Here is a 26,968-nt window from a genome sequence, read left to right as displayed (position 1 = left end):
AACAGGTTTATACACCACGGCCTGGCAGGCAGTGCTAGGCTGGCTCCTGGCAACAACAAGACTTACCTGATAATTGCCAGGCCAATTCCCCAGGTCCAGGGGCTTTCTTTTCTGTCACAGCGTATTGGGGATCCAGAAAGGAAAAAGGCAGTTCCTGTTCAAGGACTTCTCTCAGGGGAAATACATATCAATAAATAAATTATGCTACAGTGTGGTACATGTAATAATTGAACTGTTACAAGATACTTCAACAATGATTTTTTAGCATATATCCAAGTTTTATTTCAAATGTACCACAGAGGAACTATACCTCTAAGAAAATTTGTTGAAACAGTTCCTAGTGGCCACGAGAGTTTTCCCCCCTCTCTTTTAATATAGGGACAGCATGTTTAGATAAGGTTGTTAGGCTAGGGATAAGAAAGGAATGTCTGTTAAAAGTTACAGAAAAGTCTCATGGCTAGTTACAGTCTACTGCATCTTTAATGTACATTAAACATGTGCATTCTTTTTTATATCAATTACACCTAAACAAAACTGTTAAAAAAGTCACGGCACCTTTAACTATTTGGTAAAGGTCATTAGACTTGCCCGAAATCTGAGGGCAAACCTTTCAGGAAAGTCTGACTTCTATAATACAGCAGTTCCACGTTATTACTCCAGTCACGAGAGCCTTTAGAAAAATTTCCCTGCGTGTTGATGTGCAGTGAAATCAGGTTTCAGTAGTCAGCATAGGTATTTAAGCTGAACGCACTTTCAGGGAAAAAGAAAAGCTTTTAATTACTCAGAGTAAGAACTAAAAGGCCATTAAGAAACGTATACATCTCCAACTTACTCATCATTAGAATTTGGAAGTATGGACATCTTTGGCTCAGGAGTTTTGACTCATTCTCATTCTAAACAGAATGTTTCTCAGGGCAAGTTTCATGTCCTTGTTGCGAAGACTATAGATCAAGGGATTGAAGAGAGGAGTCATTACTGAATATACCAGTGTGAGAATCTTCTGCATCCAAGTTGGGATGCCATATGTAGGACTCACATACATTACCATGACTGTTCCATAAAAAAGCGACACCACAGCTAAGTGAGAACCACAGGTGGAAAAGGCCTTTCTCCGGCCAGCTGCAGAAGGGACCTGAAAAACAGTTCTGAGCAACAAGATATAGGATCGAAGAATGTACATAACAGTAAAAGAGAGAACAAGGGAGCTCTGGGTATAGAAGATAAATTCAGTAATGGGGGCTGGAGCACAAGACAGAGCCATCAGTGGGTCCATGTCACACAGGAAGTGATCAATGATATTGGCTCCACAGAAGGGGAGTTGGGAGATGAAGACAATGGGGATTGGGTAGCCAAGGAATCCAGCAAGCCAACAGAGAGACACCAGAATTCTACAGCGTTTCCCAGTCATGATGGTGGGGTAGTGCAGTGGGTGGCAGATGGCCAGGTACCGATCATAAGCCATTACTGCCAGGAAGAGACATTCAGTTGTGCCCAGGGAAAAGAAGAAATAGAACTGGAGAAAGCAGCCAGAAAATGAAATGGCCTTGGTTTTGGAGAGAATGTTGGCTAGCATGTTAGGAACAGTGGAGGAAGCATACCAGATCTCAAGGAAGGCAAGGTTTCCCAGCAGAAAGTACATTGGGGTGTGTAGTCGTGGGTCCCATCTCACTGCACAGATGATGGTTCCATTCCCCAGCAAGGTCAAGGCATAAACCACCAAAAACAGTGAGAAAAGGAAAATCTGTATCTCCCAGCAACCAGGGAATCCCAGGAGAACAAACTCAGTTACAGTGCGAATGTATGTTGCTGACTTGTTCATGGGTCTTAAACCTATGAAGAAGAAAGACACGAGTGTAACACAAGTTTCTTTGCTTCCTACAAGGACTTTATTGAGAAGGGACCTTAAACTCTATAGGAAAATATGAGATATTTTGAGCCCAGCTGGGAATAAATCTCACCTCTTTTTTTTTTTTTTTTTAAGATTTTGTCTATTTATTCGAGAGAGAGAGAGAGATAGTGAGAGAAAGCATGAGCAGGGAGGAGGGGGAGAAGCAGGCTCCCCGCTGAGCAAGGAGCCCTATGCAGGGCTCAATTCCAGGACCCTGAGATCAGGACCTGAGCTGAGAAAGCAGACATTTAACCGACTGAGCCACCCAGGTGCCCCTCTCACCTTATTTTGAATTGGTTGTGGTTCTAAATCTTAGTGTTCTTTTGAAAGAATCCAGAGTAGCAAAATTTTTCTACATCAGTGGTACAACCAGTTTTTTTTTTTTTTCTTTTTTGATTTCTTTGATCCTTAAGAAGACCTTTTATGATTCTGGTTTATTTTCCTAAAGTTGATTATGGGTCTTCAATGCACAAACTCATACACTTTCTCTTATTCTGCTTACCTTGTAAAAAAAAAAAAAAAGACAAATATTTTGAGGACAGCTGATGTGAGGATGGGTTAAACCTTTGGCAACAGAACAAAATTATTTGTCTTACTCATGGAGATAAAACTTACTCGAGGGAGGACATTGGCTTTTCAGAATAGTCTAATCTACTGAATTAATTGTTACAGACATTCCTACAGTCAAGACTCAAGGCTGTTCTTAAAATTTTCCTTTAAAGATTAAAAAAAAAATCACTCTAACAGCTGAGTGACACCTAAAAAATACACAGAAGACCAACATATCAAATATCTTTGCCTAAAGGATAAGTGAAAATATTTTCAATTATCTCTATTTGCAGGTGTTTATTTTCATGTTTTTTACAATGCTATAAAAAATGAACTGTCTTACTTTTCATAGTCAGATCCTACCTAGTTAAAATAAAGAACATGATGTTTTCAGTACAAAGTTTTAATTCATTTAATAAGTAATTTTGGATGATAAAAACAAAGGGGTCTGAGATTGAATGGGGTCTTATTTGCACTTTTATCTGGTAGAATTAATTTTGTTTTCTGAAAGGGAGAGGACATTTTCAAATATTTGGATACTCATGTACTTTTTGATAGTATTTAAGAATTGAACGAAAAAGTACCATTTTTTTGTGTTTAAACAACAGAGGAATCTTTAATATTGAAAAGCACTAAGAGTCTTGGAAATGGTAGTTTCAATATTGAGTTTTCTTGTTAAATTCAGACCTCTTGCCTTACGTATTGAAGGTCACCAGTTATAACTTTGTCAGAAATGGAAGATAAGAAATTTGAAAGGCAAATAAAAACAGAGATTTGGACTTCATTGTTACTAGTCCCCTATTGGGTATTTTTTAAGGAAGCCTAAAAAGGAGGTTTGAGTACCCAAGTTCTCAAGTTGTCCAGTTTTCCAATCGATGTTGAACTCGAAAGACATTTGTTTACTGCTTTCACTGAACAAGGTGCTCAATAGATAATTCCTAGACTGTTATTTAGGAAGCATAAATAAACTAGTTTCCCTGCTGGTCAGGAACTAAGTCCGGGCTCACAGATTCAAACTAGAAACCAGGATCCTGAGATCTGTGCTTCCTATCCTTCTTTCTGAAAAAAGAACAATGCCTGCTTAATGTGAATAACAGTTCAAGACACTCTCCATTATACACCAACAACTTCATACTTAATTTCATTTTTTCTATCACCATCCCCTGTAAAATTGATTAGCAGAAACATTATTTTTCCTGTAACCTTTGGTCAAAGTGTTGGTAAGTAATGGGATAATCAAAGGGTGGGGAACTGAATGAAAAAGCCAGAGTTATCAATTTTTATTTTAACCACTTATGGACTAAACTGACTCCATGAAGTTCTGCATAACTCCACCCTTGAAAGCCTCCAAAAGACTTGCTGGGAATAGGGAGGGTATTAGAATGGAAAATCCACCGTTTTATACCATAAAAAAATGCTGTTTTCATGCTTTCGGCATTCATAAATCACTCTATGGGCTACAATCCTAGGGGACTAGCTTTTTCATAATTCCTTTCTAGTATAAGAAACTAACCAATTAACCACCCAGTGACCTCACCATTCTTGGGTGGCCACCTCAAGAATAATAGTTTGATTAAATAGCCTCCTTCCAAATGTCCCTCACTTGATACACTGTCCTCTCGTGTAGTCCGAGAGAAGAATATAACATCTGATTACTCCTGGAAAGAGATGGTCTTTAATAATAATAAAAAAGGACCATCACAAAGATGGTCCTTAATAACAACAAAAAAATGGAATTGGGGAAAATGGTTCCGGTAATTTACTCTAACTGGTTCATTTTACAGATAAGCTTCACAGAGGGTGCATGACTTTTCACCCAATGAACGTACATGTCCTATATTCACATCCAGAATGTCCACACTATACTGCTGCAGAGGAACGATGTCTAATCAGACTTATAAAGTAAAAGGCAGTGTGTCGTATATCACAGCAGTGATTGTAATGTGGACAGTTAGTTCCTTTCTCTTACATACAATGATGGATTTTCTGGCTCAGCTTGGAAAGAGGGATGAACACAGTGGAGTTGAACATAAAGGCATCATCTCCTCATTGGCTTTGATGACGAAAACTCCGGGTGAGGGCATTACATGTACTTCACTGGACTTCCTTAATTTCTGGCGGCTTTAGAAGCTTGTTTTCTAGGAGTTTACTGAGACATTTTAACATGCAAAGCAGTGTTTAATCTCAGGGATTAAATCCTTTTAGGGATTACTCTAAAGCTCTTTGTCCCTCCCCAAGTGGTTTCAGTGGCTTCCTCACGTTTCCCCTGGAGTGCCTCCTCTTTCCAATCTTTGGGGCTCATCCAGGTTTGAGTAGATTAGCTGTTTCATAGGAAACAGAGAGTACAGGGGAAATACTCAATAAGTTTCAGGAGGCTTTCTATTGCAGAGATTGCATTCCATTAAAGAATCATCCTCTGTGAGGATCAGTGCAATAAATGGAAGTTTTGCCCATGATTCAGATTTCGAAACTGAAATGTTTGTGAATAAATGCTTAAGTGAAGTGTTGCAACAGAGAAACATGAAACTATATTCTGTTGGCCACCTTTTTTCTTTTTTTAAGATTTTTTAAATTTATTTGAGAGACAGAGAGGGAGAGAGAGAGAGAGCATGAGCAGGGGAGGGGCAGAGGCAGAGGGAGAAGCAGGCTCTCTGCTGAGCACGGAGCCTGATGTAGGACTCAATCCCAGGACCCTGGGATCATGACCTGAGCTGAAGGCAGATGCTTAACTGACCGAGGCACTCAGGTGCCATTCTGTTAGTCACCTTAAAGTTAAATCCACTACGTTTTTCTGGAATCTTCCACTGTAATGACCAGGTGGTTGGTAACAGGTAGAAACTGCCTTGTGTGACCGAAATCCAAGATGGTAGGAGCCATTTAATTGAGTAAATTAGTCAAATTGTCAGTTTCCATTATGATTTCACTTTCCAAGAGTGGGGAATTTGAAATCAGTGCAAACACAAGAAGAGATTTTTTATCATTGGTCTTTGTTTTTCTTCTTAAAAATATGGAGGTTTCTTCTGAGGATCCTCTTAAACCACTTCTTCAAAAAAAAAATAACTCTTAGGAAAAGGTGACAGATATGATCAATGAGAAAATCTTCACTGCTGGTTACTGGGGTAGCTTGTATGTGAACTTGATATTCAAGGACACTCTACACCATTTCTCCATTGAGTATTTTTGGCTCCTTTGTTAAATATTAATTGACCATATTTGTAAGGGTTTATTTCTTGGCTCTTGATTTTGTTCTGTTGGTTTATGTGTCTATTTTTGTGCCTATACCATACTGTTTTGATTACTATAGCTTTGTAGTATAGCTTGAAATCAGGAAGTGTGATGCCTTCAGTTTTATTCTTTCTTAGAATTGCTTTGCATATTCAGTATCTTTTTGGTTGCATTCAAATTTTAGTCCCCCCCCCCCACTTCTGTGAAAAAAAATACCATTGGAATTTTGTAGGGATTGCATTGAATCTATTGATGACTTTGGACAGTATGGGGATTTTTACAATAGTAGGTTTTCCTATCTGTGAGTAGGGAATATCTTTCCATTTATCATTACCTTTTTTCAGTTTCTTTCATCAAAGTCTTATAGTTTTCAGTGTACAGATCTTTCACCTCCTTGGTTAGGTTTATTCTTAAGTATTTTATTGTTTTTGATGTTATTGTAAATGGGATTATTTTATTTCTTTTTCAGATATTTCATAGTACATATAAACACAACTGATCTCTGTATGTTGATTTTGTATCCTGAAACTTTACTCAATTTGTTGAGAGTTCTAATAGTTTTTTGGTGGAGTCTTTAGATTTCTTATATATAAGATCATGTCATCTGCAAAAACAATGTACCTTTTTTTTCTGATTTGATGCCTTTTATTTCTTTTTCTTTTCTTTTTTTTTTTTTAAAGACTTTATTTATTTACTCGACAGAGATAGAGACAGCCAGCAAGAGAGGGAACACAAGCAGGGGAGAGGAAGAAGCAGGCTCATAGCGGAGAGCCTGATGTGGGGCTCGATCCCATGACGCTGGGATCACGCCCTGAGCCAAAGGCAGACGCTTAACCGCTGTGCCACCCAGGCGCCCCTTATTTCTTTTTCTTGACTGATTGCTGTGGCTAGGAATTCCAGTACTATGTTGAATAGAAATGGTAAGCATGGACACCCTGACGTTTTTTCTGACTTTAGCAGAAAAGCTTTTGACCTTTTACCATTGAGTATGATGTTTGCTGTGGGCTTGTCATATATGGCTTTTATCATGTTGAGGTATGTTTCTTCTCCACTCACATTTTTAAGAGTTGTTTTTTTTTTTTTAATCATGAAAGGATGTTGTATTTTGCCAAATGCTTTTTCTACATCTATTGAGATTATCATATGGTTTTTATCCCTCATTTTTAAAATATAGTGTCTCACATATATTGATTTACTTATGTTAAACTTTTCTTGTATCCTAGGGGTGATTCCCACTTGATCATGACATATGATCCTTTTAATGTGTTGTTGAATTTGGTTCCTAATATTTTGTTGAAAATGTTTGCATGTATATTCATCAGGGATATTGGCAGTAGTTTTCTTTTCGTGTAGTGCCTTTTTTTTTTTTTTTTAAGAGTTTACTTATTTTAGAGGGTGAGGAAGAGAGGAGAGGGAGGGACAGAGGGGAAAGGAGAAGGACAAACAGACTCCACACTGAACGCACAGCTCAACACGTAGCTCTATCCCTAGACCCTGAGATCATGCCTGAGCCAAAACCAAGAGTTGGACACTCATCAGACTGAGCCACCCAGGTGCTTCTTGTGGTGTGTTTTTTGGCTTTGGTAATGCTGGCCTCGTACCCCCCCTCAGTAACAATAATTTGGCAGCCAACCATGGACAAAAGTGCCTTTGTGGGAGCTTTGGGATCTAGTTAAGAGATTGTGAAAATCCCAGTGTAACCCATGATCCATGAGGGCCATTTTGAGTAGGCAGACCCATGCCCAGGTGGCAGACTCACTGATCTAGTGTCTGGGTACAGATTCAGAAACAACTGCAGTCTCCCTGTGGACTTGGCTAAACCATATTTGGTCTTGGTCTCCCCACCGACACCATCTATCCACCAGGACCCAGTAGGAGTCACACTCGCCTATGCCACAGGTAGCAGTCCTGCCAACCTCAGTCTGGCTGTGGACCTTGAAGTGGCCTGTGACCCAATTCTGGTCCCTTTTAGCCACTAGTTGTGTATGCCAAGGGACCGGGTGGTAGACACATCTGTCCGTGTCCCTGAGGCAGGCCCTCTGAGCTTGGTCCAACTGTAGATCCTGATATGGCCCTTTAATTCAGTCACAGGCTGGGAACACTCCTGCTGCCAAGCATCAAAAAGTAAAAGTACTTAGGAATAAATTGAATCAAGGAGGTGAAAGATCTGTACACTGAAAACTGTAGGACATTGATGAAAGAACTTGAAGACACAAATAAATGGAAAGATACCTTGTTCCTGGATTAGGAGAATTAATATTATTACAATGTCCATACTACCAAAAGTCATCTATAGATCTAATGCAATCCTATCAAAAGTCCAATGGCGTTTTTCACAGAAGTAGATAAAACAACCTTAAACTTTGTATGAAACCACAAAAGGCCCAAATAGCCAAAACTATGGAATACCGTTCAGCCATAAGAAAGAAGGAAATTCTATTTGTGACAACATGAATGAAACTGGAGGACATTATGCTAAGTGAAATAAGCCAAACACAGAAAGAGAAATATTGTGTGATTTCACTTACATGTGGAATCTAAAAAAGTTGAATTCATCAAACCAGACAGTAACATGGTAACTGCCAGAGGCTGGTGGCCAAGGATGGGGGTGGTGGTGGAATGGGGAGATGTTGGTAAGATGATAAGTCTGGGGCTTTAATATGTAGCATGGTGACTATAATTAATTGTATTGTATTGCATACTTAAAATATGCCAAGAGAATAGATCCTAAGTGTTCTCACCACACAAAAAGTGTAATTGTGAAAGGTGATAAATGTGTTAATCAACTTGAGGTGGTACTCATTTCCTCACAATGTATACATATATTAAGGCATCGTTAACTTGTATAACTTCAAAAAACTCACTGTACAACTTAAATACATATAATTATTGTCGATCATACCTCAATAAATCAGGAAGAAGAATGAAGGAGAAATCTATACTTTCTCATAAAAACAAAACCGAGGGAATTCACTGCCAAGTAGACTTGCACTATGAATAACGTTTAATGTTTTCAGGCAGAAGTAGTGTGATACCAGACCGACACATGGATCCACCAAAGAAATGAAAAGCAGTGGGAGTGGAATAAAAGAAATATGTATGGTAGCAATATGTTTTGTTGATGGCATAAGTAAAAGTAGAATTTATGACAAAAAAAAATCACCCAAAGGATGAGAGTGAGGAATTGGGGATATACTGGTGTAAATCTCTTTTACGACACATCAGGTAGTGATATTATTTGAAGTTAGACTTCGATTAAATGTTTTTAATCCTAGAACAACAATTTAAAATATTTTAAAAAGATATAAATAATAGGGAAATGATGAAGTTAAAATGGATTCATAAAAACTAACACAAAAGGGGGCAGAAAAAGAACTGATTAGATAGAATAAATAGAATGCAATTAGCAAAATGGTAATTTTAATCTAACCATATCAGAAATTGAATTCAATACAAATGATCTAAAGAAACCAAGAGACTAGGATTATAAATTAGAAATAAAAGGAAGACCCAACAATATGCTGTCTACTTAAAAAAAAAAAAAGACTAAAAGTAAAATAAAATCTAAAAAATAATTTAAAAAGTAAAATACATACTATTCAAACATTAAACAAAAGAAAGTTGGAGTAGCTACATTATATTAGACAAAATAGACTTCAGAATGAGGAACATTACCAGAGAGAAGGACATCTCATGATTCAAAAGGGGTCGTTTCTTTTCTTTCTTTCTTTTTTTTTTTTTTTTCCAAAAGGGGTCATTTCTTGCGGAAGATATAACAGTTCCAAAGGTGGGAGGTACCCAACAACAGAGCTTCAAAATAGATAAGCAAAATCTGATCAAGGTGAAATTAATTCAAAGAGTGAATTTTACTGTATATAAAGTAAAAAGAAATACATTTAAAATAGAATATATTAAAGATGATTCCACTTACATAAGTTTTAAAACAGGTAAATCTGTTTTTTAGTGGATGAATAAAAAGTATAAAGCAAAGACGTTTACACGAGAAGTTAGGGGGAGAATTAGGGGTGATAAAAACAAAGGGACTTCCAGAGTTCTTGCGATGCCCTACTTGTCTTTGGTAGTGGCGATTGGATGTTTGCTGTATATTTATTATACTTTACATATATGTTTTGTGCATTTTATGCTGCATATTGTATTTTATAGGAAAGTTGTAAAATAATTTTTAAAATAAAACCATGGGGAACCCAATTGAATCAATTCTTTTCCAAGTATCATGCTATGTAAAATTTTGCTTCTCTGATTTATATTGTCTCATTATACAATTAGAACACTATAATTTATTTAGCTTCCTTTCTTGTTTTCGATTCTGGGATGCTCAAAGATGTTTATTCTGAAATTGAAGTTTTATTTACTGATCTGTTGTTTCTCACAATATTATGTTTCTTATGTATGATGAGTGTGCTGGTGTGTCATATATTTTATTAAGCTTTTTTGTACTTTATTTGGGTGTGTATTTATACCTACTATATCTTCTGACAGACATCTGACAGCATTCTTTTTTTAAGACATCCGTTTTTTTAGAGCAGTTTCAGGTTTACAACAAAATTGAGAGGAAGGCACAGAGATTTTCCCATATATCCCGTGTGAGTGCACACACACACACACACACACACACACACACACTCCTCCATTGCCTCCCCCATTACTGACCCCTCACCAGAATGGTACATTGTTACCAAGGATGAGTGGACATTGACATCATCATAAGCACCCAAAGTCCACAGTTTACCTTAAAGTTCACTCTTGGAGTACATTCCATGGTTTTGGACAAATATATAATGATCCAGCCATCCTTATAATAGCATACAGGGTATTCTCACTGCCCTAAAAATCCTGTGTCCTCTGTTAATCTTTCCTCCACCTCCACCCCTGGCAAGCGTTATTTTTTTTTCCCTGGGTCTCCTTAATACAGTTGGAAAAAGTAGACTCTCCAGGGCTGCCAATCACAGTGCCTTAGTAACAAACAAGGAAGCAGCACAGCGCCTGCAGGCCTCTCTAGCACCAAGAGCACATGCACAACGGTTGCAAGCTAGCTGGCTGCAGGTGCACTCTCCCCAACGGCTTCCGAGCAGGAGCCAATAAGGCGCATGCTCAGGCACAGACTTCCCCGCCCCCCGCCTGGCGCCTGGCTCTGGAGTCCACTTTGGCGTGGGGAATGGCCTCCGGTCCTGCAGCGCCGAGCCGGGCTCCTGAGCCCCAAGTAAATCTCCAGGGAGAGACTCGGTCAGCCCAAGGTAGGGAGGCATGGCCAGCCACATCAACTCACTGAATTTTTAATCTTGCTGTTTGAACACTTTTAAGGTTTCCTTCTTGTCCCTGATATTCTCCTGCCGAATGTATCAAACCTAAGCGGTAAAGTTTGAATCTTGGGAAACATGGTGGAAATGCTTCTATGTGGGTCGTTTTTTACCTCTTACCCTGTATAAATCTTTTTATTGTCTCCATAGTTTTGCTCTTTCCAGAATGTCATAGTTGGAATCATACGGTTTGTAGCCTTTCCAGACTGGTTTATTCCACTTAGTAATAGCATTTAAGGTTCCTCCATGTTTTTTCATTGTTTGATAGCTCATTTCTTTCTCTTTTTTAAAGTTTTTATTTAAATTTCAGTTAATGTATAGTGTAATATTAGTTTCAGGTGTAGAATTTAGTGATTCAACACTTATTCAACACCTGGTGCTCATCACATGTCCTCCTTAATCCCCATCACCTATTTTATTTTTAAGGGAAATTCAATTCTTTGTTAGAACTCTTTAGATCAGTGTTTGCAAACATTTACCTGGGGACAGGGACTGAGAACTACCCACACCATTCTTTCCCCAGCTTCTGCCTGAAGAAGCAGGACTTAGATGAATAGAGTAGCAGCAAGATCTTCCACTTTATCATTGCCTGGCTCCTGCTCCCGGGCCTGAAGTGCTTTTATGACCTGGTAACCGGGTCCTGGGTAGCGTTGGTGGACCTCTGGGTCGCTGCCTCCAGGGCTGCTGCAGGGTAGCTCCAGGTGGCCGCCTTGCGGGCTGTGCGGCGGGGGAGCTCCGGGTAGCCTCCTGGCGGGCTGCACAGGGGGGGAGCTCGGGATAGCCGCCTCGCAGGCTGTGCCACGGGGGAGCTCCGGGTAGCCTCCTGGAGGGCTGCACAGGGGGGAGTTCCGGGTAGCCACCTCCCGGGCTGTGCAGGGGGGAGCTCGGGGTAGCCTCCTGGCGGGCTGCGCGGGGGGGGGGGGGGGGGGGGGGGGGCGGGGGGGGAGGGGGGAGAGCCCCGGGTGGCCGCCTCGTGGGCTGCCCCGGGGAGGAGATCCGGGTTGCCGCCTTGTGGGCTGCGCCAGCGGTAAGCTCGGGGTAGCCTGCAGCACGGGGTGGGAGGGGGTAGCTCCGGGAGGCCGCCTCGCGGGCAGCGCGGGTGGGGGGGGGTAGCTCCGGGTTGCCGCCTCTTGGGCTGCGCTAGGGGTAGCTCTGGGTAGCCTCCTGGCGGGCTGCGGGGGGGGCGGGGGGGCGGGGGGGGGAGGGGGGGAGAGCCCCGGGTGGCCGCCTCGTGGGCTGCCCCGGGGAGGAGCTTCGGGTTGCCGCCTTGTGGGCTGCGCCAGCGGTAAGCTCGGGGTAGCCTGCAGCACGGGGTGGGAGGGGGGTAGCTCTGGGAGGCCGCCTCGCGGGCAGCGCGGGTGGGGGGGGGGGGTAGCTCCGGGTTGCCGCCTCCCGGGCGCGCTGAAGGGAGCCTCGCAGGCAGCACCGGGGGGAACTCCGGGTCGCCGCCTTGCGGGCTTCGCTGGGGGGAGCTTAGGGTTGCCGACTTGCGAGCAGCGCCCGGGCAGGGGGAGCTCCGGGTAGCCTCCTGGCGGGTTGCGCCTGGGGGAGCTCCCGGTAGCCTCCTGGCAGGCTGCGGGGGGGGGGGGGGGGGGGGGGGGGTAGCTCCGGGTGGCCGCCTCTTGGGCTGCGCTGGGGGTAGCTCCGGGTAGCCTCCTGGCGGGCTGCGCGGGGGGGGGGGGGGGGGGGGGGGGGGGGGGGGGAGGGGGGAGAGCCCTGGGTGGCCGCCTCGTGGACTGCCCCGGGGAGGAGCTTCGGGTTGCCGCCTTGTGGGCTGCGCCAGCGGTAAGCTCGGGGTAGCCTGCAGCACGGGGTGGGAGGGGGTAGCTCCGGGAGGCCGCCTCGCGGGCAGCGCGGGTGGGGGGGGGGGTAGCTCCGGGTTGCCGCCTCCCGGGCAGCGCTGAAGGGAGCCTCGCAGGCAGCACCGGGGGGAACTCCGGGTCGCCGCCTTGCCGGCTTCGCTGGGGGGAGCTTAGGGTTGCCGACTTGCGGGCAGCGCCGGGGCAGGGGGAGCTCCGGGTAGCCTCCTGGCGGGTTGCGCCTGGGGGAGCTCCCGGTAGCCTCCTGGCAGGCTGCGGGGGGGGGGGGGGGGTAGCTCCGGGTGGCCGCCTCTTGGGCTGCGCTGGGGGTAGCTCCGGGTAGCCTCCTGGCGGGCTGCGAGGGGGGGGAGGGGGGAGGGGTGAGAGCTCCCGGTGGCCGCCTCGTGGGCTGCGCCAGCGGTAAGCTCAAGGTAGCCTCCTGGCGGGCAGCACGGGGTGGGAGGGGGTAGCTCCGGGTAGCCTCCTGGCGGGCAGCACGGGGTGGGAGGGGGTAGCTCCGGGTAGGGTAGCCTCCTGGTGGGCAGCGCGGGTGGGTGGGGGGTAGCCCCGGGTGGCCGCCTCTCGGGCAGTGCCGGGGGAGCTCCAGGTAGCCTCCTGCCGGGCTGTGCGGGGGGAGGGGGGAGAGCTCCGGGTGGCCGCCTCGTGGGCTGCGCCAGTGGTAAGCTCCAGGTAGCCTCCTGGCGGGCAGCACGGGGTGGGAGGGGGTAGCTCCGGGTAGCCTCCTGGCGGGCAGCACGGGGTGGGAGGGGGTAGCTCCGGGTAGCCTCCTGGTGGGCAGCGCGGGTGGGTGGGGGGTAGCCCCGGGTGGCCGCCTCTCGGGCAGTGCCGGGGGAGCTCCAGGTAGCCTCCTGCCGGGCTGCGCGGGGGGAGGGGGGAGAGCTCCGGGTGGCCGCCTGGTGGGCTGCGCCAGCGGTAAGCTCCAGGTAGCCTCCTGGCGGCGGGGTGGGAGGGGGTAGCTCCGGGTGGCCGCCTCACGGGCAGCGCGGGTGGGGGGTAGCCCCGGGTGGCCGCCTCGCGGGCAGCGCCGGGGGGAGCTCCAGGTAGCCTCCTGGCGGGCTGCGGGGGGGGGGGGGGGGGGAGGGGGGAGAGCTCCGTGTGGCCGCCTCTTGGGCTGCGCTGGGGGTAGCTCCGTGTAGCCTCCTGGCGGGCTGCGGGGGGGGGGGGGGTGGGGGGGGGGGAGGGGGGAGAGCCCCGGGTGGCCGCCTAGTGGGCTGCCCCGGGGAGGAGCTTCGGGTTGCCGCCTTGTGGGCTGCGCCAGCGGTAAGCTCGGGGTAGCCTGCAGCACGGGGTGGGAGGGGGGAAGCTCGGGAGGCCGCCTCGCGGGCAGCGCGGGTGGGGGGGGGTAGCTCCGGGTTGCCGCCTCCTGGGCAGCGCTGAAGGGAGCCTCGCAGGCAGCACCGGGGGGAACTCCGGGTCGCCGCCTTGCGGGCTTCGCTGGGGGGAGCTTAGGGTTGCCGACTTGCAGGCAGCGCCAGGGCAGGGGGAGCTCCCGGTAGCCTCCTGGCAGGCTGCGGGGGGGGGGGGGGGGGGGGGGGGTAGCTCCGGGTGGCCGCCTCTTGGCTGCGCTGGGGGTAGCTCCGGGTAGCCTCCTGGCGGGCTGCGCGGGGGGCGGGGGGGGGGAGGGGGGAGAGCCCCGGGTGGCCGCCTCGTGGGCTGCCCCGGGGAGGAGCTTCGGGTTGCCGCCTTGTGGGCTGCGCCAGCGGTAAGCTCGGGGTAGCCTGCAGCACGGGGTGGGAGGGGGTAGCTCTGGGAGACCGCCTCCCGGGCAGCACGGGTGGGGGGGGTAGCTCCGGGTGGCCGCCTCGCGGGCAGCGCGGGTGGGGGGTAGCCCCGGGTGGCCGCCTCGCGGGGCAGCGCCGGGGGGAGCTCCAGGTAGCCTCCTGGCGGGGGGGGGGGAGGGGGGAGAGCTCCGGGTGGCCGCCTCTTGGGCTGCGCTGGGGGTAGCTCCGGGTAGCCTCCTGGCGGGCTGCGGGGGGCGGGGGGGAGAGCCCCGGGTGGCCGCCTAGTGGGCTGCCCCGGGGAGGAGCTTCGGGTTGCCGCCTTGTGGGCTGCGCCAGCGGTAAGCTCGGGGTAGCCTGCAGCACGGGGTGGGAGGGGGGGTAGCTCTGGGAGGCCGCCTCGCGGGCAGCGCGGGTGGGGGGGGGTAGCTCCGGGTTGCCGCCTCCTGGGCAGCGCTGAAGGGAGCCTCGCAGGCAGCACCGGGGGGAACTCCGGGTCGCCGCCTTGCGGGCTTCGCTGGGGGGAGCTTAGGGTTGCCGACTTGCAGGCAGCGCCGGGGCAGGGGGAGCTCCGGGTAGCCTCCTGGCGGGTTGCGCCTGGGGGAGCTCCCGGTAGCCTCCTGGCAGGCTGCGGGGGGGGGGGGGGGGTAGCTCCGGGTGGCCGCCTCTTGGGCTGCGCTGGGGGTAGCTCCGGGTAGCCTCCTGGCGGGCTGCGCGGGGGGTGGGGGGGGGGGGGGGGGGGGGGGAGGGGGGAGAGCCCCGGGTGGCCGCCTCGTGGGCTGCCCCGGGGAGGAGCTTCGGGTTGCCGCCTTGTGGGCTGCGCCAGCGGTAAGCTCGGGGTAGCCTGCAGCACGGGGTGGGAGGGGGTAGCTCTGGGAGACCGCCTCGCGGGCAGCGCGGGTGGGGGGGGTAGCTCCGGGTTGCCGCCTCCTGGGCAGCGCTGAAGGGAGCCTCGCAGGCAGCACCGGGGGGAACTCCGGGTCGCCGCCTTGCGGGCTTCGCTGGGGGGAGCTTAGGGTTGCCGACTTGCAGGCAGCGCCGGGGCAAGGGGGAGCTCCGGGTAGCCTCCTGGCGGGTTGCGCCTGGGGGGAGCTCCCCGGTAGCCTCCTGGCAGGCTGCGGGGGGGGGGGGGGGGGGTAGCTTCGGGTGGCCGCCTCTTGGGCTGCGCTGGGGGTAGCTCCGGGTAGCCTCCTGGCGGGCTGCGCGGGGGGCGGGGGGGGGGGGGGAGGGGGGAGAGCCCCGGGTGGCCGCCTCGTGGGCTGCCCGGGGGAGGAGCTTCGGGTTGCCGCCTTGTGGGCTGCGCCAGCGGTAAGCTCGGGGTAGCCTGCAGCAACGGGGTGGGAGGGGGTAGCTCCGGGTGGCCGCCTCGCGGGCCAGCGCAGTGTGGGGGGTAGCCCCGGGTCGCCGCCTCCCCGGGTAGCGCTGAGGGGAGCCTCGCAGGCAGCACCGGGGGGAACTCCGGGTCGCCTCTTTTGCCGGCTTCGCTGCGGGGAGCTTCGGGTCGCCGCCTCGCGGGGCTTCGCTGGGGGGAGCTTTCCGGGTCGCCGCCTCGCGGGGCAGCGCCTGGGCGGGGGGGATCTCCGGGTAGCCTCCTGGCAGGCTGCGCGGGGGGGAGGGGGGGAGAGCTCCAGGTGGCCGCCTCGTTGGCAGTATAGGGGCTGGGGGAGCTCGGGTAGCCTCCTGGAAGGCTGCGCGGGGGGAGGGTGGAGAGCTCCGGGTGGCTGCCTCGTGGGCTGCGCCGGCGGTAAGCTCCGGGTAGCCGCCTCGCGGGCAGCGCGGGGTGGGAGGGGGTAGCTCTGGGTGGCCGCCTCGCGGGCAGCGCCTCGGGCAGCGTCGGGGGAGCTCCGGGTGGCCGCCTCACGGGCAGCGCTGAGGGGAGCCTCGTAGGCAGCACCGGGGGGAACTCTGGGTCACCGCCTCACGGGCTTGGCTTCGCTGGGGGGAGCTCCGGGTGGCCGCCTCACGGGAAGCGCCGGGGGCGAGCTCTGGGTCGCAGCCTCGCTGGCAGGGCGGGGGGGGAGGGGGGTTGGGGAGCCTCCAGGGCAGTGCCAGGGGAGCTCTGGGTCGCAGGCTCGGGGGCAGCGCCGGGGCGGGGGAGCTCCAGGTAGCCTCCTGGCGGGCAGTGCAGGGTGGGAGGGTGTAGCTGCCGGTAGCTTCCTGGCAGGCAGGGGGTGGGGGGGTAGCTCCCAGTGGCCGCCTTGTTGGCAGTGAGGGGGGGGGGCTTACAGGTGGCTGCCTCACAGGCAGCCTTCAGGGGGACCGCGGGGGTCGCAGCCTCGCGGGCAGCCTCAGGGGACCGCTGGGTGGATGCGTCCTGGGCAGGGACCTCCTCTGGGCTTTGTGCCCGGAGTTGGTGGTGATAGTCGGCTAAATTCATGATCATCTTGGCTACATCTTTCTGGTAATAAGGCCGACCAAATTCAAGATATCAGCTTCGCCCTCAGGGTCCCACTGGTTAACATGAAGTAGGGTCTGTGATACACACTCCACATGCCGGATGTGCTCTCTTCCAGCATAAGATCGCTTCCACCAGCCAGCCTCGAGGTGAACTGCCTTCGGACTCTTCAGCTACTCCGAGTGGAACCAGTAGGGCCGCTTGCTGAGGTTACCGAGCACGTGAATAGCGTCTCTTCTCGCTGCTCCACCTGCACGAGCATCGGAAACCGCCTTTAAGAGAAGCAAACTGGTATGTGCGGAGACACACGTGCTTTCCCGTGGTTTTAATGGGACCAGTGTTCCTGAGGGGTTGGAATGACTTTTTCATGGAAAGCCTATATATATAGGACCTGGGAGCCTCCCAGTTCAGTAATATGATTTTGTTAGATCCGTGTTCACATTTATATTATTATGACCTTGTAAATAGTATCTGTAGCTGCAGAGTTTGCTACAATTTCTTGCATAAAGTTTTGTTTTTCTTGATGTCATTAATTGGCTATTTTGCTCAAATGCTTCTTTTTCTTTTAAAATGCTTATTTTTCTACCTCCTCCTTTATCACCATACTCCCCAGCTGTGTAAATTTCTTCTCTGGACCTTCACGCACAGCAGGAACTTTATCATTTCATCTTGAGAGTACTGCTCCTTCAGTCTTGACTGCTCCAGTCTGGGTTAGCTGCTTTCAGGCCCACAGTCCTGTGGGTTACTATAGCCTTTCCTGGTCTTAGATCCTGGGCTCTCTGGATCCCGTGACTTCCTTTCTTTTGTGTGCGTGCACATTTGGTTTTGTTGTTGTTTGTGAAGTAGATTTTACAGTAGTAGCAAGAGCACCCAGGCAACGATTCCTGAGTTGCTCTGTGATCATCTCCAAGAGGACCCTCGTTTTTTATAATTCTCTTTCCCACTTTATTTCTGATTAGCTTCCAGGAAGCTGAGGATGAGGTAGCTGAATTCCAGGAGGGAAGCAGAAAATGAGAGACAGAGTTGTGGGCACAATTAGTTTAGGCTGAATGAAGAAATAGAGACTTGCAGGCTGGTAAGGAGACTGAAGCTTGAAGTGGAAGCTTTGAAGGCAGTGGTGGCAGTGGGTGCCGATGCCTAATGTGCTAGGTTTATCAAAATGAGAAATATACTTTTTCAGGTGGAACTGAAGAGCGGTCATCAACAGCAACAACAACAACAGAATAAGCGTCAAGTAAATTTTTGAAATAAAATGTTTTCTTTCACGGAACCAAGGGAAAGTGGTTTAGAGTTTAGAAGTTCACTTAGAAACTTCATAGCTGTCAGTTTTCTAGCTATAATGTTCCTATAATTTTCAAAGGCTGGTTGTTTTGACAGAGTGCTTCCTTCTACAGGACTTTATTTTTTTATTTTTTTTAATGTTTTTTTATTACATTATGTTAGTCACCATACAGTACATCCCTGGTTTCTGATGCGAGGTTCAATGATTCATTAGTTGAGTATAACACCCAGTGCACCATGCAATATGTGCCCTCCTTACTACCCATCACCAGTCTATCCCATTCCCCCCACCCCCCCTCCCCTCTGAAGCCCTCAGTTTGTTTCTCTGAGTCCATAGTCTCCCATGCTTCACTCCCCCTTCTGATTACCCCCCTTTCTTTATCCCTTTCTTCCCCTACCCATCTTCCTAGTTCTTAATGTTCCATAGATAAGAGAAATCATATGATAATTGTCTTTCTCTGCTTGACTTATTTCACTTAGTATTATCTCCTCCAGTGCCGTCCATGTTGCAGCAAATGTTGAGAACTCGTTCTTTCTGATAGCTGAGTAATATTCCATTGTATATATGGACCACAGCTTCTTAATCAAGTCATCTGTTGAAGGGCATCTTTGTTCCTTCCGCGATTTAGCTATTGTGGATAATGCTGCTATGAACATTCGGGTGCATATGGCCCTTCTCTTCACTACGTCTGTATCTTTGGGGTAAATATCCAGTAGTGCAATGGCTGGGTCATAGGGTAGCTCCATTTTTAATTTTTTAAGGGACCCCACACTGTTTTCCAGAGTGGCTGTACCAACTTGCATTCCCACCAACAATGTAGGAGGGATCCCCTTTCTCCACATCCTCTCCAGCAATTGCTGTTTCCTGCCTTGTTGATTTTTGCCATTCTAACTGGTGTAAGGTGGTATCTTAGTGTGGTTTCTATTTGAATTTCCCTGATGGCTAAGGATTTTGAACATTTTTTCATGTGTCTGTTAGCCATTTGTATGTCCTCATTAGAAAAGTGTCTGTTCATATCTTGTGCCCATTTTATGATTTATTTGTTTCTCTTGTATTGAGTTTGAGAAGTTCTTTGTAGATCTTGGATACCAGTCTTTTTTTTTTTTTTTTTTTTTAATGATTTTTTATTATATTATGTTAGTCACCATACAGTACATCCCCGGTTTCCGATATAAAGTTCGATGATTCATTAGTTGTGTATAACACCCACTGCACCATGCAATACGTGCCCTCCTTACTACCCATCACCGGTCTATCCCATTCCCCCGCCCCCCCTCCCCTCTGAGGTCCTCAAGTTTGTTTTTATAGTCCATAGTCTCTCATGTTTCATTCCCCCTTCTGCTTACACCCCCTTTCTTTATCCCTTTCTTCCCTTACCGATCATCCTATTTCTTATGTTCCATAGATGAGAGAAATCATATGATAATTGTCTTTCTCTGCTTGACTTATTTCATTTAGCATTATCTCCTCCAGTGCCGTCCATGTTGCAGCAAATGTTGAGAACTCGTTCTTTCTGATAGCTGAGTAATATTCTATTGTATATATGGACCACAGCTTCTTAATCCAGTCATCTGTTGAAGGGCATCTCGGCTCCTTCCACGATTTAGCTATTGTGGACAATGCTGCTATGAACATTAGGGTGCATATGGCCCTTCTCTTCACTATGTCTGTATCTTTGGGGTAAAGACCCAGTAGTGCAATGGCTGGGTCATAGGGTAGCTCAATTTTTTAATCATGACATTTACTTACCATCATATTGTTTCACTCATTACTTAGTAATACTAAATATAATTTTAAATTTAATGTGTTACAGGTTGAATTGTGTCCTCTCCAAAAGATATGTTCTCGTCCTAACCCCTGATGTCTCAGAATATAGCCTTATTTGGAGATGGGGTCTTTACAGAGGCAATCAAGTTAAAATGAGATCGTTAGGGCTGTCCCTAATCCAGTACGATGATGTCCTTTTAAAAAGGGAAAATTCAGACCTAGAGACAAACATGCGTAGGAAAAAGAAAAAATTAAGACCTAGGGAGAAAACAACTGTCTATAAGCCAAAAAGAAAGGCCTGGATCAATTCTTTCCCTCATGACATTCAGAAGGAACCAAACTTGCCAATATCTTTATCTTGTCTTCTAGCCTCCAGAAATATGAGACAATTTCTGTTGGCTAACCCACTCAGTTTGCAGTAATCTGTTACAACAGCCTTAGGAAAGTAATACAAGTATATTCGTTCCAATTTTATATGAAAACTTTCCATTCTAAAATCCAATATTTTATATTATCTTAATTTTTAATTCTTTAAAATATCAGTTCATAATGATTAGTGGTTTAGTACTGTATAAACATTGTTTAAACATATTTATAGACATGAAATTTTTCCTTGCCTTTCTTCCATGATATTTGCCTTTACCTGTTATAATTCTTCCTCTCTGCCCATTTATTTCCTAAATCTTTTACTGACTTCTTTACTAAACAATTCATGTGAGAATTCCTGTCTTGTCCATCTCCTCTTTCCCTTAGGCCATCTTGTATATATATCAACTACGTCCGTATAGCTGTGTAGGTATATAGTCAAGTTATTAGTAGGTCACCTAGGCAACCCCAAATACTGACTCATCTAATGGCGTGACAGAGCAGCAGGGCCAAAGATTTCATCGAAATGTGAATGTACCCCGAGTGACTCAGTACCAGAAGCATATGAAGAATGGAGGAGAAATAAATTTTGAAATGTACATAACTGAAAATTCTTCTAATGTTCAATGAATAACATGCAATTAGAGAATTTGGTTCTCAAGTAATAGAAGTTCTTTCTTTTTGGGTATATGCAAAGATAAGCACACTATTTTTTAGTGGCAATTACACAAAATAGAATTTATCAGAATTCCTGTGTTTGTAGGGTACAAACCTGTGAAGTCAGTGAGTATGAAAGTAACAACTTGTGTGAAGGACACTTGAGATTTTTCCCAAATTTGAAAACAATCCTTAAAGTTATATGATATTGCATTAACAAGTTATAATGCTAAAAATATTTTTTTAAACAACCAATGTTTTAAAAAATCAACCATGCTAGTGGAAAAGTAGAATTTTCTTTTTATTATGTGTATAGAAAATTATACTGAGGCACCAAGGTGGCTTAGTTGGTTAAGTGTCTGATTTTTTATCTCAGCTCAGATCTTGATCTCAGGGTCATGAGTTCAAGGCTCGTGTTGTGCTCTAGCTGGGCTGGAGTCTAGAAGGGAGGGAGGGAGGGAGGGAAGGAGGAAGGAAAGAAGGAAGGAAAGGGAAGGGGAAGGGGCAAGGGAAAGGGAAAGGAAGGAAAAAGGGAAGGGAAGGAGGGAGGAGGGAAGGAAGGAAGGATGGAAGGAAGGAAGAAAAAGAAAGAAAGAAAGAAAGAAAGAAAGAAAGAAAGAAAGAAAGAAAGAAAGAAAATTATATCACCAAAGCACTGGAATTTGAAGAGGAGGTCAAAGAGTACCCAGCCAAAAATATCAGAAAAGAAGTGTTACAGAAGTACGTCAGAAATAAATAGCATAAAAATACGTTATTTCTCTGGACTTTGTGATGTTTAAGGTATTAGTTTTTTAAAATTTGTAATTTATTATTTCTTTTCTCATTCTAAGTAAATATCCCTGTCTGTATGTAATTTTGCATTTATGTTTTTTTATTTTGCGAACTATATAATATCATCCTTTAAAAACCAAACTAAATGTATCCCAACTTAACTTTTCAAGCCAGATTTCAAATATGCCTTTTTCAACATCACCTGACATGAGGAGGGTAGAGTAGAAAAGGTCAGAGTTAAAAAAAGATAGTAGTTTTACCATGGTTAAAATATCTTATTTTGTGAATTTCACACACACACAAAATCTGATTGTGTGAACCCATTGCTAGCAGCTCTCCCAGAGCTGTAGAAGGGGCTTGGACAATTGAAACTCCCCAGTAAATCTTCTTGTGCCCCCCACTGAGTATCAGCCCATCCTTTCTCCATAATTCCACGGCCATAGGTTCAGTCATTCATTGAATAAATTTCGGCAGGGCATTTAGTACATATGAGGCTCTGTTCTAGATGTGGGTGTAGAAACAGCGAATAACAATCCATGTTCCCACAGAGCTTTTTTGTCAGGGGGGAGAGGGGAACAACCAATTAGCAAGTAAATACATAAATAACCAAGACTATTTTAGATAGTCATATAAGCAATGCAGGAAATAAAATAGGAATTGATAAAGATGACTGGGGTAATGAGCAACCTGAGATAGAACTAGAAGGTGATTCTAAGAAGAAAATATTCTGAGACATAATAATAAACCATTTCTATAAATATTTTAGGAGAAATAATTTTAGAGAGAGAGGGTGAGCACACATGTGAGTGGGGAGGAGGGGCCGAGGCAGAGGGCGAGAAAGAATCTCAAGCTGACTCTCTGCTCAGCTGGGAGCCCTATGTGGGACTGGATCCCAGGATCCTGAGATCATGACCAGAGCTGAAATCTAGAGTCAGACACTCAACAGACTGAGCCACCCAGGCACCTTAGAAATTATTATTTTTTTAATAATTTGTTATTTATTTGAGAGAGAGAGAGCAAGCACGAGCAGCAGGGTGGAGAAACAGGGAAAAGAAGAAGCATGCTCCCCGCTGAGCAGGAAGCCTGACGTGGGGCTTGATCCCAGGACCTCAAATTCATGACCTGAGCTGAAGGCAGATACTTAACCGACTGAGCCACCCAGGTGCCCCTCAGAAATTATTTTAAGTAGAGTAAATAATAAATGCAAAAGCTCTGGGCAGAAAACTGTTGCATGTTCAAGGAATCTAAAGATGGTAGTGTTGGCTAGAGCAGGAAAGCAGAGAAAGGTAGGAAATGAGGAAGGGGTGAGAGCATGATGTTAGACTTTCAAGGCAGGACTGTTGGACTAATTGCAAAAGGCTGTTCCTTCCTGAATGTTCCAAAGGCACTTCAGATTTAACATATTTAAAACCAAATTCGCCATCTTTCTTCCACCAGCATGTTCCTGCTTCTACGTTGCCCATCTCATTTAATGACATCATCTCCCCTCAGTTGCCCGACCTAAAAGAATCTCCTACTCTGCCCTGTAATTCTTCCCTGATTCCAAATCTAGTTTATTAACAAATCTTATTTGCTGATTCTTCCTCACAAATCTCTCTCGTCCTGCGCCCCTTTCCAGGTCACTGCTCCTGTTCCAGTTTACCCCTTCACCATCTCCCCTGCAGTTTCACCTCACTTCCCTCTTAGAGACCCACTGCTTTTCCTTTTATTTCCTTGAGTTAGTCTTTACACAGCAGCCCTCATGAGCTTTGCAAACAATGATCGGTCATGTCGCTCTGTTGTTAAAACGCCTCCAAATGGTCCATCACCGCACAAATAAGAATGTCCACACCATTAGACATGGAATCCAAGATCCTTTAGGTCTGACTATTGCCTATGACTCCAGTCTCCATCACACAGATTAATTCTCCAACAAAACCAAAGTACTTTTAATTTCCTTTATGTTCCCACCGCTTCAAACCTTTATTCTTTGCACATGTTGTTTTTGACATTTGGAACGACTATTCCCATTACGTCCCCTGCTGTGTCCCTGCAAAATTCACCCTGAAAAGCCTAGGTTTAGTGTCCATATTTTTTGGTAACACTTCTCTTGAAGCTTTCTCTCCCCACCACACACCACCACCAGGACTTGACCTCTCATTGCCTCTGTTTGTGCTGCTTTTTGCACATAGAATCATTTTAGAAGTCTGGTTTCCCCCTGTTGATACCCATTAGAATGATTTGATGCCTGTACTTCAAGCAATGTGATGAGGAGCCTACAGAGCTTGTTCCTGAACAGTACAGCTATCGATCACAAAAATAAAACGTTAGACCTACAGGGAATTTTTATCATTAAGGTGATCCCTTCATCATACAAATGAAGGAACCAATAACCAGAAAGGTTAAGCAGCCAACAGCACCCTAACTAGTTTTTTATGGAGCCCATAGTAACTTCGTATCTCCTGCCCCCAGAGCTTTAGCCTCGGGCTTTGTGTGCCATTGGGGATTTATCCCCTCCTCTCCCTTATTTACGTTCACGGATGTTATCTTCAATGGAAAGCTGATCGGTAGCTATGGATGCATTTACTTTATATTAAGCACTCTACCAACATTCCTGAAGGGATGAAATAAAAGGCTTGAGTTTGTAATGATCTAATTGATACTGTCAATGGAGTGAGACTATGCTTAGGAAGCCTATTGCTTCATTCCTTAATTCTTCTGTCAAACATTCCCTAATCACCTTTAATATGCAAAATGCCACACTTTGTGTTGAGAATGAAAAGGCAAACAGAAAATGTGCTCTTTGCACACCAGAAAGTCACAGAGAAATAAAACACATGATCATAATACTAAAGCAAAGTTAGAAAAGCCATACTGAAAGTGTGACTAAATCAAGAAGTTCATGATTCTGGAAATCTCTTAGGAAAGAGTCACCAAGTTTTTTAGAGAAGATTATATTTGAGCTATACATTCATTTATTCATTCATTATTATTCATTTATTTATTATTAACGAGCACTTAGCTTGTTAATAACAAATTTTTTTAGAAGACAAAACTAAAGGATGAATCATGAAATAACTGCTCAATCAGTGTTATTTTTAGGGGCAGCTTGACTTAATCTCATTGACAGTGCTGCTTTATTCATCACACCATGAAACTAGATTCAAGGAATCTTCAAGGAAAGCATCTGAATGCAGGCCCTGGCACTTCTGCAGAGCAAGTTTCTTCATTCCGAATCTGTGGAATAGACCAAAAACCCGAAGCATCTGGCAGGATATGTGGCAGCTGGAAAATCCCCTAACCACATATTTTAAAGCCCGTAAGATGCTTGTGGTTTAACACGTATATGTCGTTATTCTAACATTCACTAAAATAAAATGCAATTACACATTACTGAATACTATTGATTTTCTCTTAGGATAATTTCAGCTGTTAATTCCCTCAAATAATATCTTAGAACTCACTTGTGTGCTAAATGGAAACCCAGAGAATAATTTACATTTTTCTTTTTAGTGAAGATATAAATGAATTAAAACTTTAGAAAAAATAACCCAAGGCCCTCAAGAACTGATTATCCCCCTTTCTTTAACCTGAATTCTCCTTTTATTAAGAAAGATTCACTATTCAGGGAACATTTTACCTTCATTCATAAAATGGAGTCTTTCATTTCTGGGGACTCATGACAAATGAACAAATGAAGGGACAGATGAAGACTCATTAAAGGACTTGTTTGAATTTAAATGGGGGAAAAGATTTCAAATAGGTAAATTAAATATGCAGATATATGTGCATATATGTATCTGCATATACATATACTTGCCTGTGGTTTTCTTCAGTAAGTTAATTTATAGCTTTTTTTTTTTTTTTACTTTAAGGAATAGGAAATGGGTGTGTATATGAATGGGTTTTAATCTTTGCAGCGTTCCACGATGTCTCCATTGCTTTTCACTTAAGAAAACATATCCAGCCTTTGCCCACCTAAATCAGGATATTTCCATTAGAAGAAGAAGGAGGAGGGGAAGAAGGAGGAGGAGGAAGAGGGGGAGGAGAACCACCTCACCAGGTCCAGTGTGATGCCTTGTTTTACATTAGGTGTTAAAGAAATCTGTACAAATGTGTGCAGCTGTTTCCCTTCAGTCAATGATAGTATTTATTCGGAGACCTCCTGCAATTTCATGGCCGATGACTCCTGTTGCCATAAACCATTCAGAGGGAAAGGAAAACCCAATGAGTAATCACTGTGCACTGAAAATGTCATTGTAAAAGTAAGGTGGCAGAGACAAGGCCTCTAGAGTTGAACTCTGAAGACCCAAACCAACTCTAATCAATATGTTAGATTTTGTTACTCAAACTTGGTAGCATTTTTATGCTGCTTGAGCCATTTAATATTATTTTAAACAATGCCTTTACTTTAACATGAAATACTAATTAACCATTGTTAATTCCATAAGATAATTTTTTTATCCCCTTTCCCTTCCATTGGCTATATAACAGTGATTATAGTTCTGTAAAATGCCTTGTTTTCTTCATTTTTATTAGAAAAACTAAATTAATAAACTTGAAACCTTTCATTAAAAGAAGTTCTTCAAAATTTAGTATCTTAATGTTCAAAATAAGTAACTAAAGGGTAGCATAAGAAAATTTTTAAAAAAGGGATAATCCTAGATATATAATGTGTGTGCATATATACACAAAAAATGATAGATAGATAGATGATAGATAGTCATAACATTATTAAAGCAACATTTTCTAGCCTGGGATATATTTTCAAAAGAAAATAGAAGCATATGCACCTAATTTTATTTACATGGTAGTTTTTCACTTTTTTATATTAGGCGAAAAGGTAATAGGTTTTTTTGTAGAGTTTTTTCAAAAGAAATAGTTAAGGGGCACCTGGGTGGCTCAGTTGGTTAAGCATCTGCTTTAAGCTCAGGTCATGATCCTGGAGTCCCAGGATCGAGCCCTGCATCAGTCTCTCTGCTCATCAGGGAGTCTGCTTCACCCTCTCCCACTCCCGCTGCTCATGTTCTCTCTTTCTCTCTCTCTCTCACTCTCTCTCAAATAAATAAAATCTTTTAAAAAAATAAAAATAAAGTAAAAAAAAAAGTTAAAACCCATGTTAAGAAATCCCCTTTTAATATGAAAGTGACTTTTTATTTTATTCTATTTTAGTTCAATATAGTTAACATACAGTGTTATATTAGTTTCAGGTGTACAATATAGTGATTCAGCA

At 45.9% G+C, this 26,968-nt stretch overlaps 2 protein-coding genes across 5 annotated transcripts in view; one reads left to right on the top strand and one right to left on the bottom strand.

The window, feature by feature from the left end:
- Positions 1 to 868: 868 nt before the first annotated feature.
- Positions 869 to 1,843, bottom strand: LOC113248956 (olfactory receptor 11H4). Its single transcript, XM_026490542.2, has one exon. It carries the CDS (start codon positions 1,817 to 1,819, stop codon positions 869 to 871), a length of 951 nt encoding a protein of 316 aa, XP_026346327.1. The 5' UTR covers positions 1,820 to 1,843.
- Positions 1,844 to 10,799: 8,956 nt separating this feature from the next.
- LOC125282233 (uncharacterized) overlaps positions 10,800 to 26,968 on the top strand; it is a 154,170-nt gene continuing 138,001 nt past the window's right edge. For 3 of the 4 annotated variants that reach the window (XM_057306435.1, XM_057306434.1, XM_057306433.1), the window contains exons 1-2: positions 10,821 to 10,917; positions 17,032 to 17,204. The gene's annotated coding sequence lies outside the window, so the exon portion shown is untranslated. Of the gene's footprint in view, positions 10,918 to 17,031; positions 17,205 to 26,968 lie in introns of all 4 variants that reach the window. The other variant, XM_057306436.1, reaches the window with a different exon arrangement.

Source organism: Ursus arctos, unplaced genomic scaffold (assembly GCF_023065955.2).
Source record: "Ursus arctos isolate Adak ecotype North America unplaced genomic scaffold, UrsArc2.0 scaffold_37, whole genome shotgun sequence".
Lineage (NCBI taxonomy): Eukaryota > Metazoa > Chordata > Mammalia > Carnivora > Ursidae > Ursus > Ursus arctos.
This window is presented reverse-complemented; position numbering and strand designations above follow the sequence as displayed.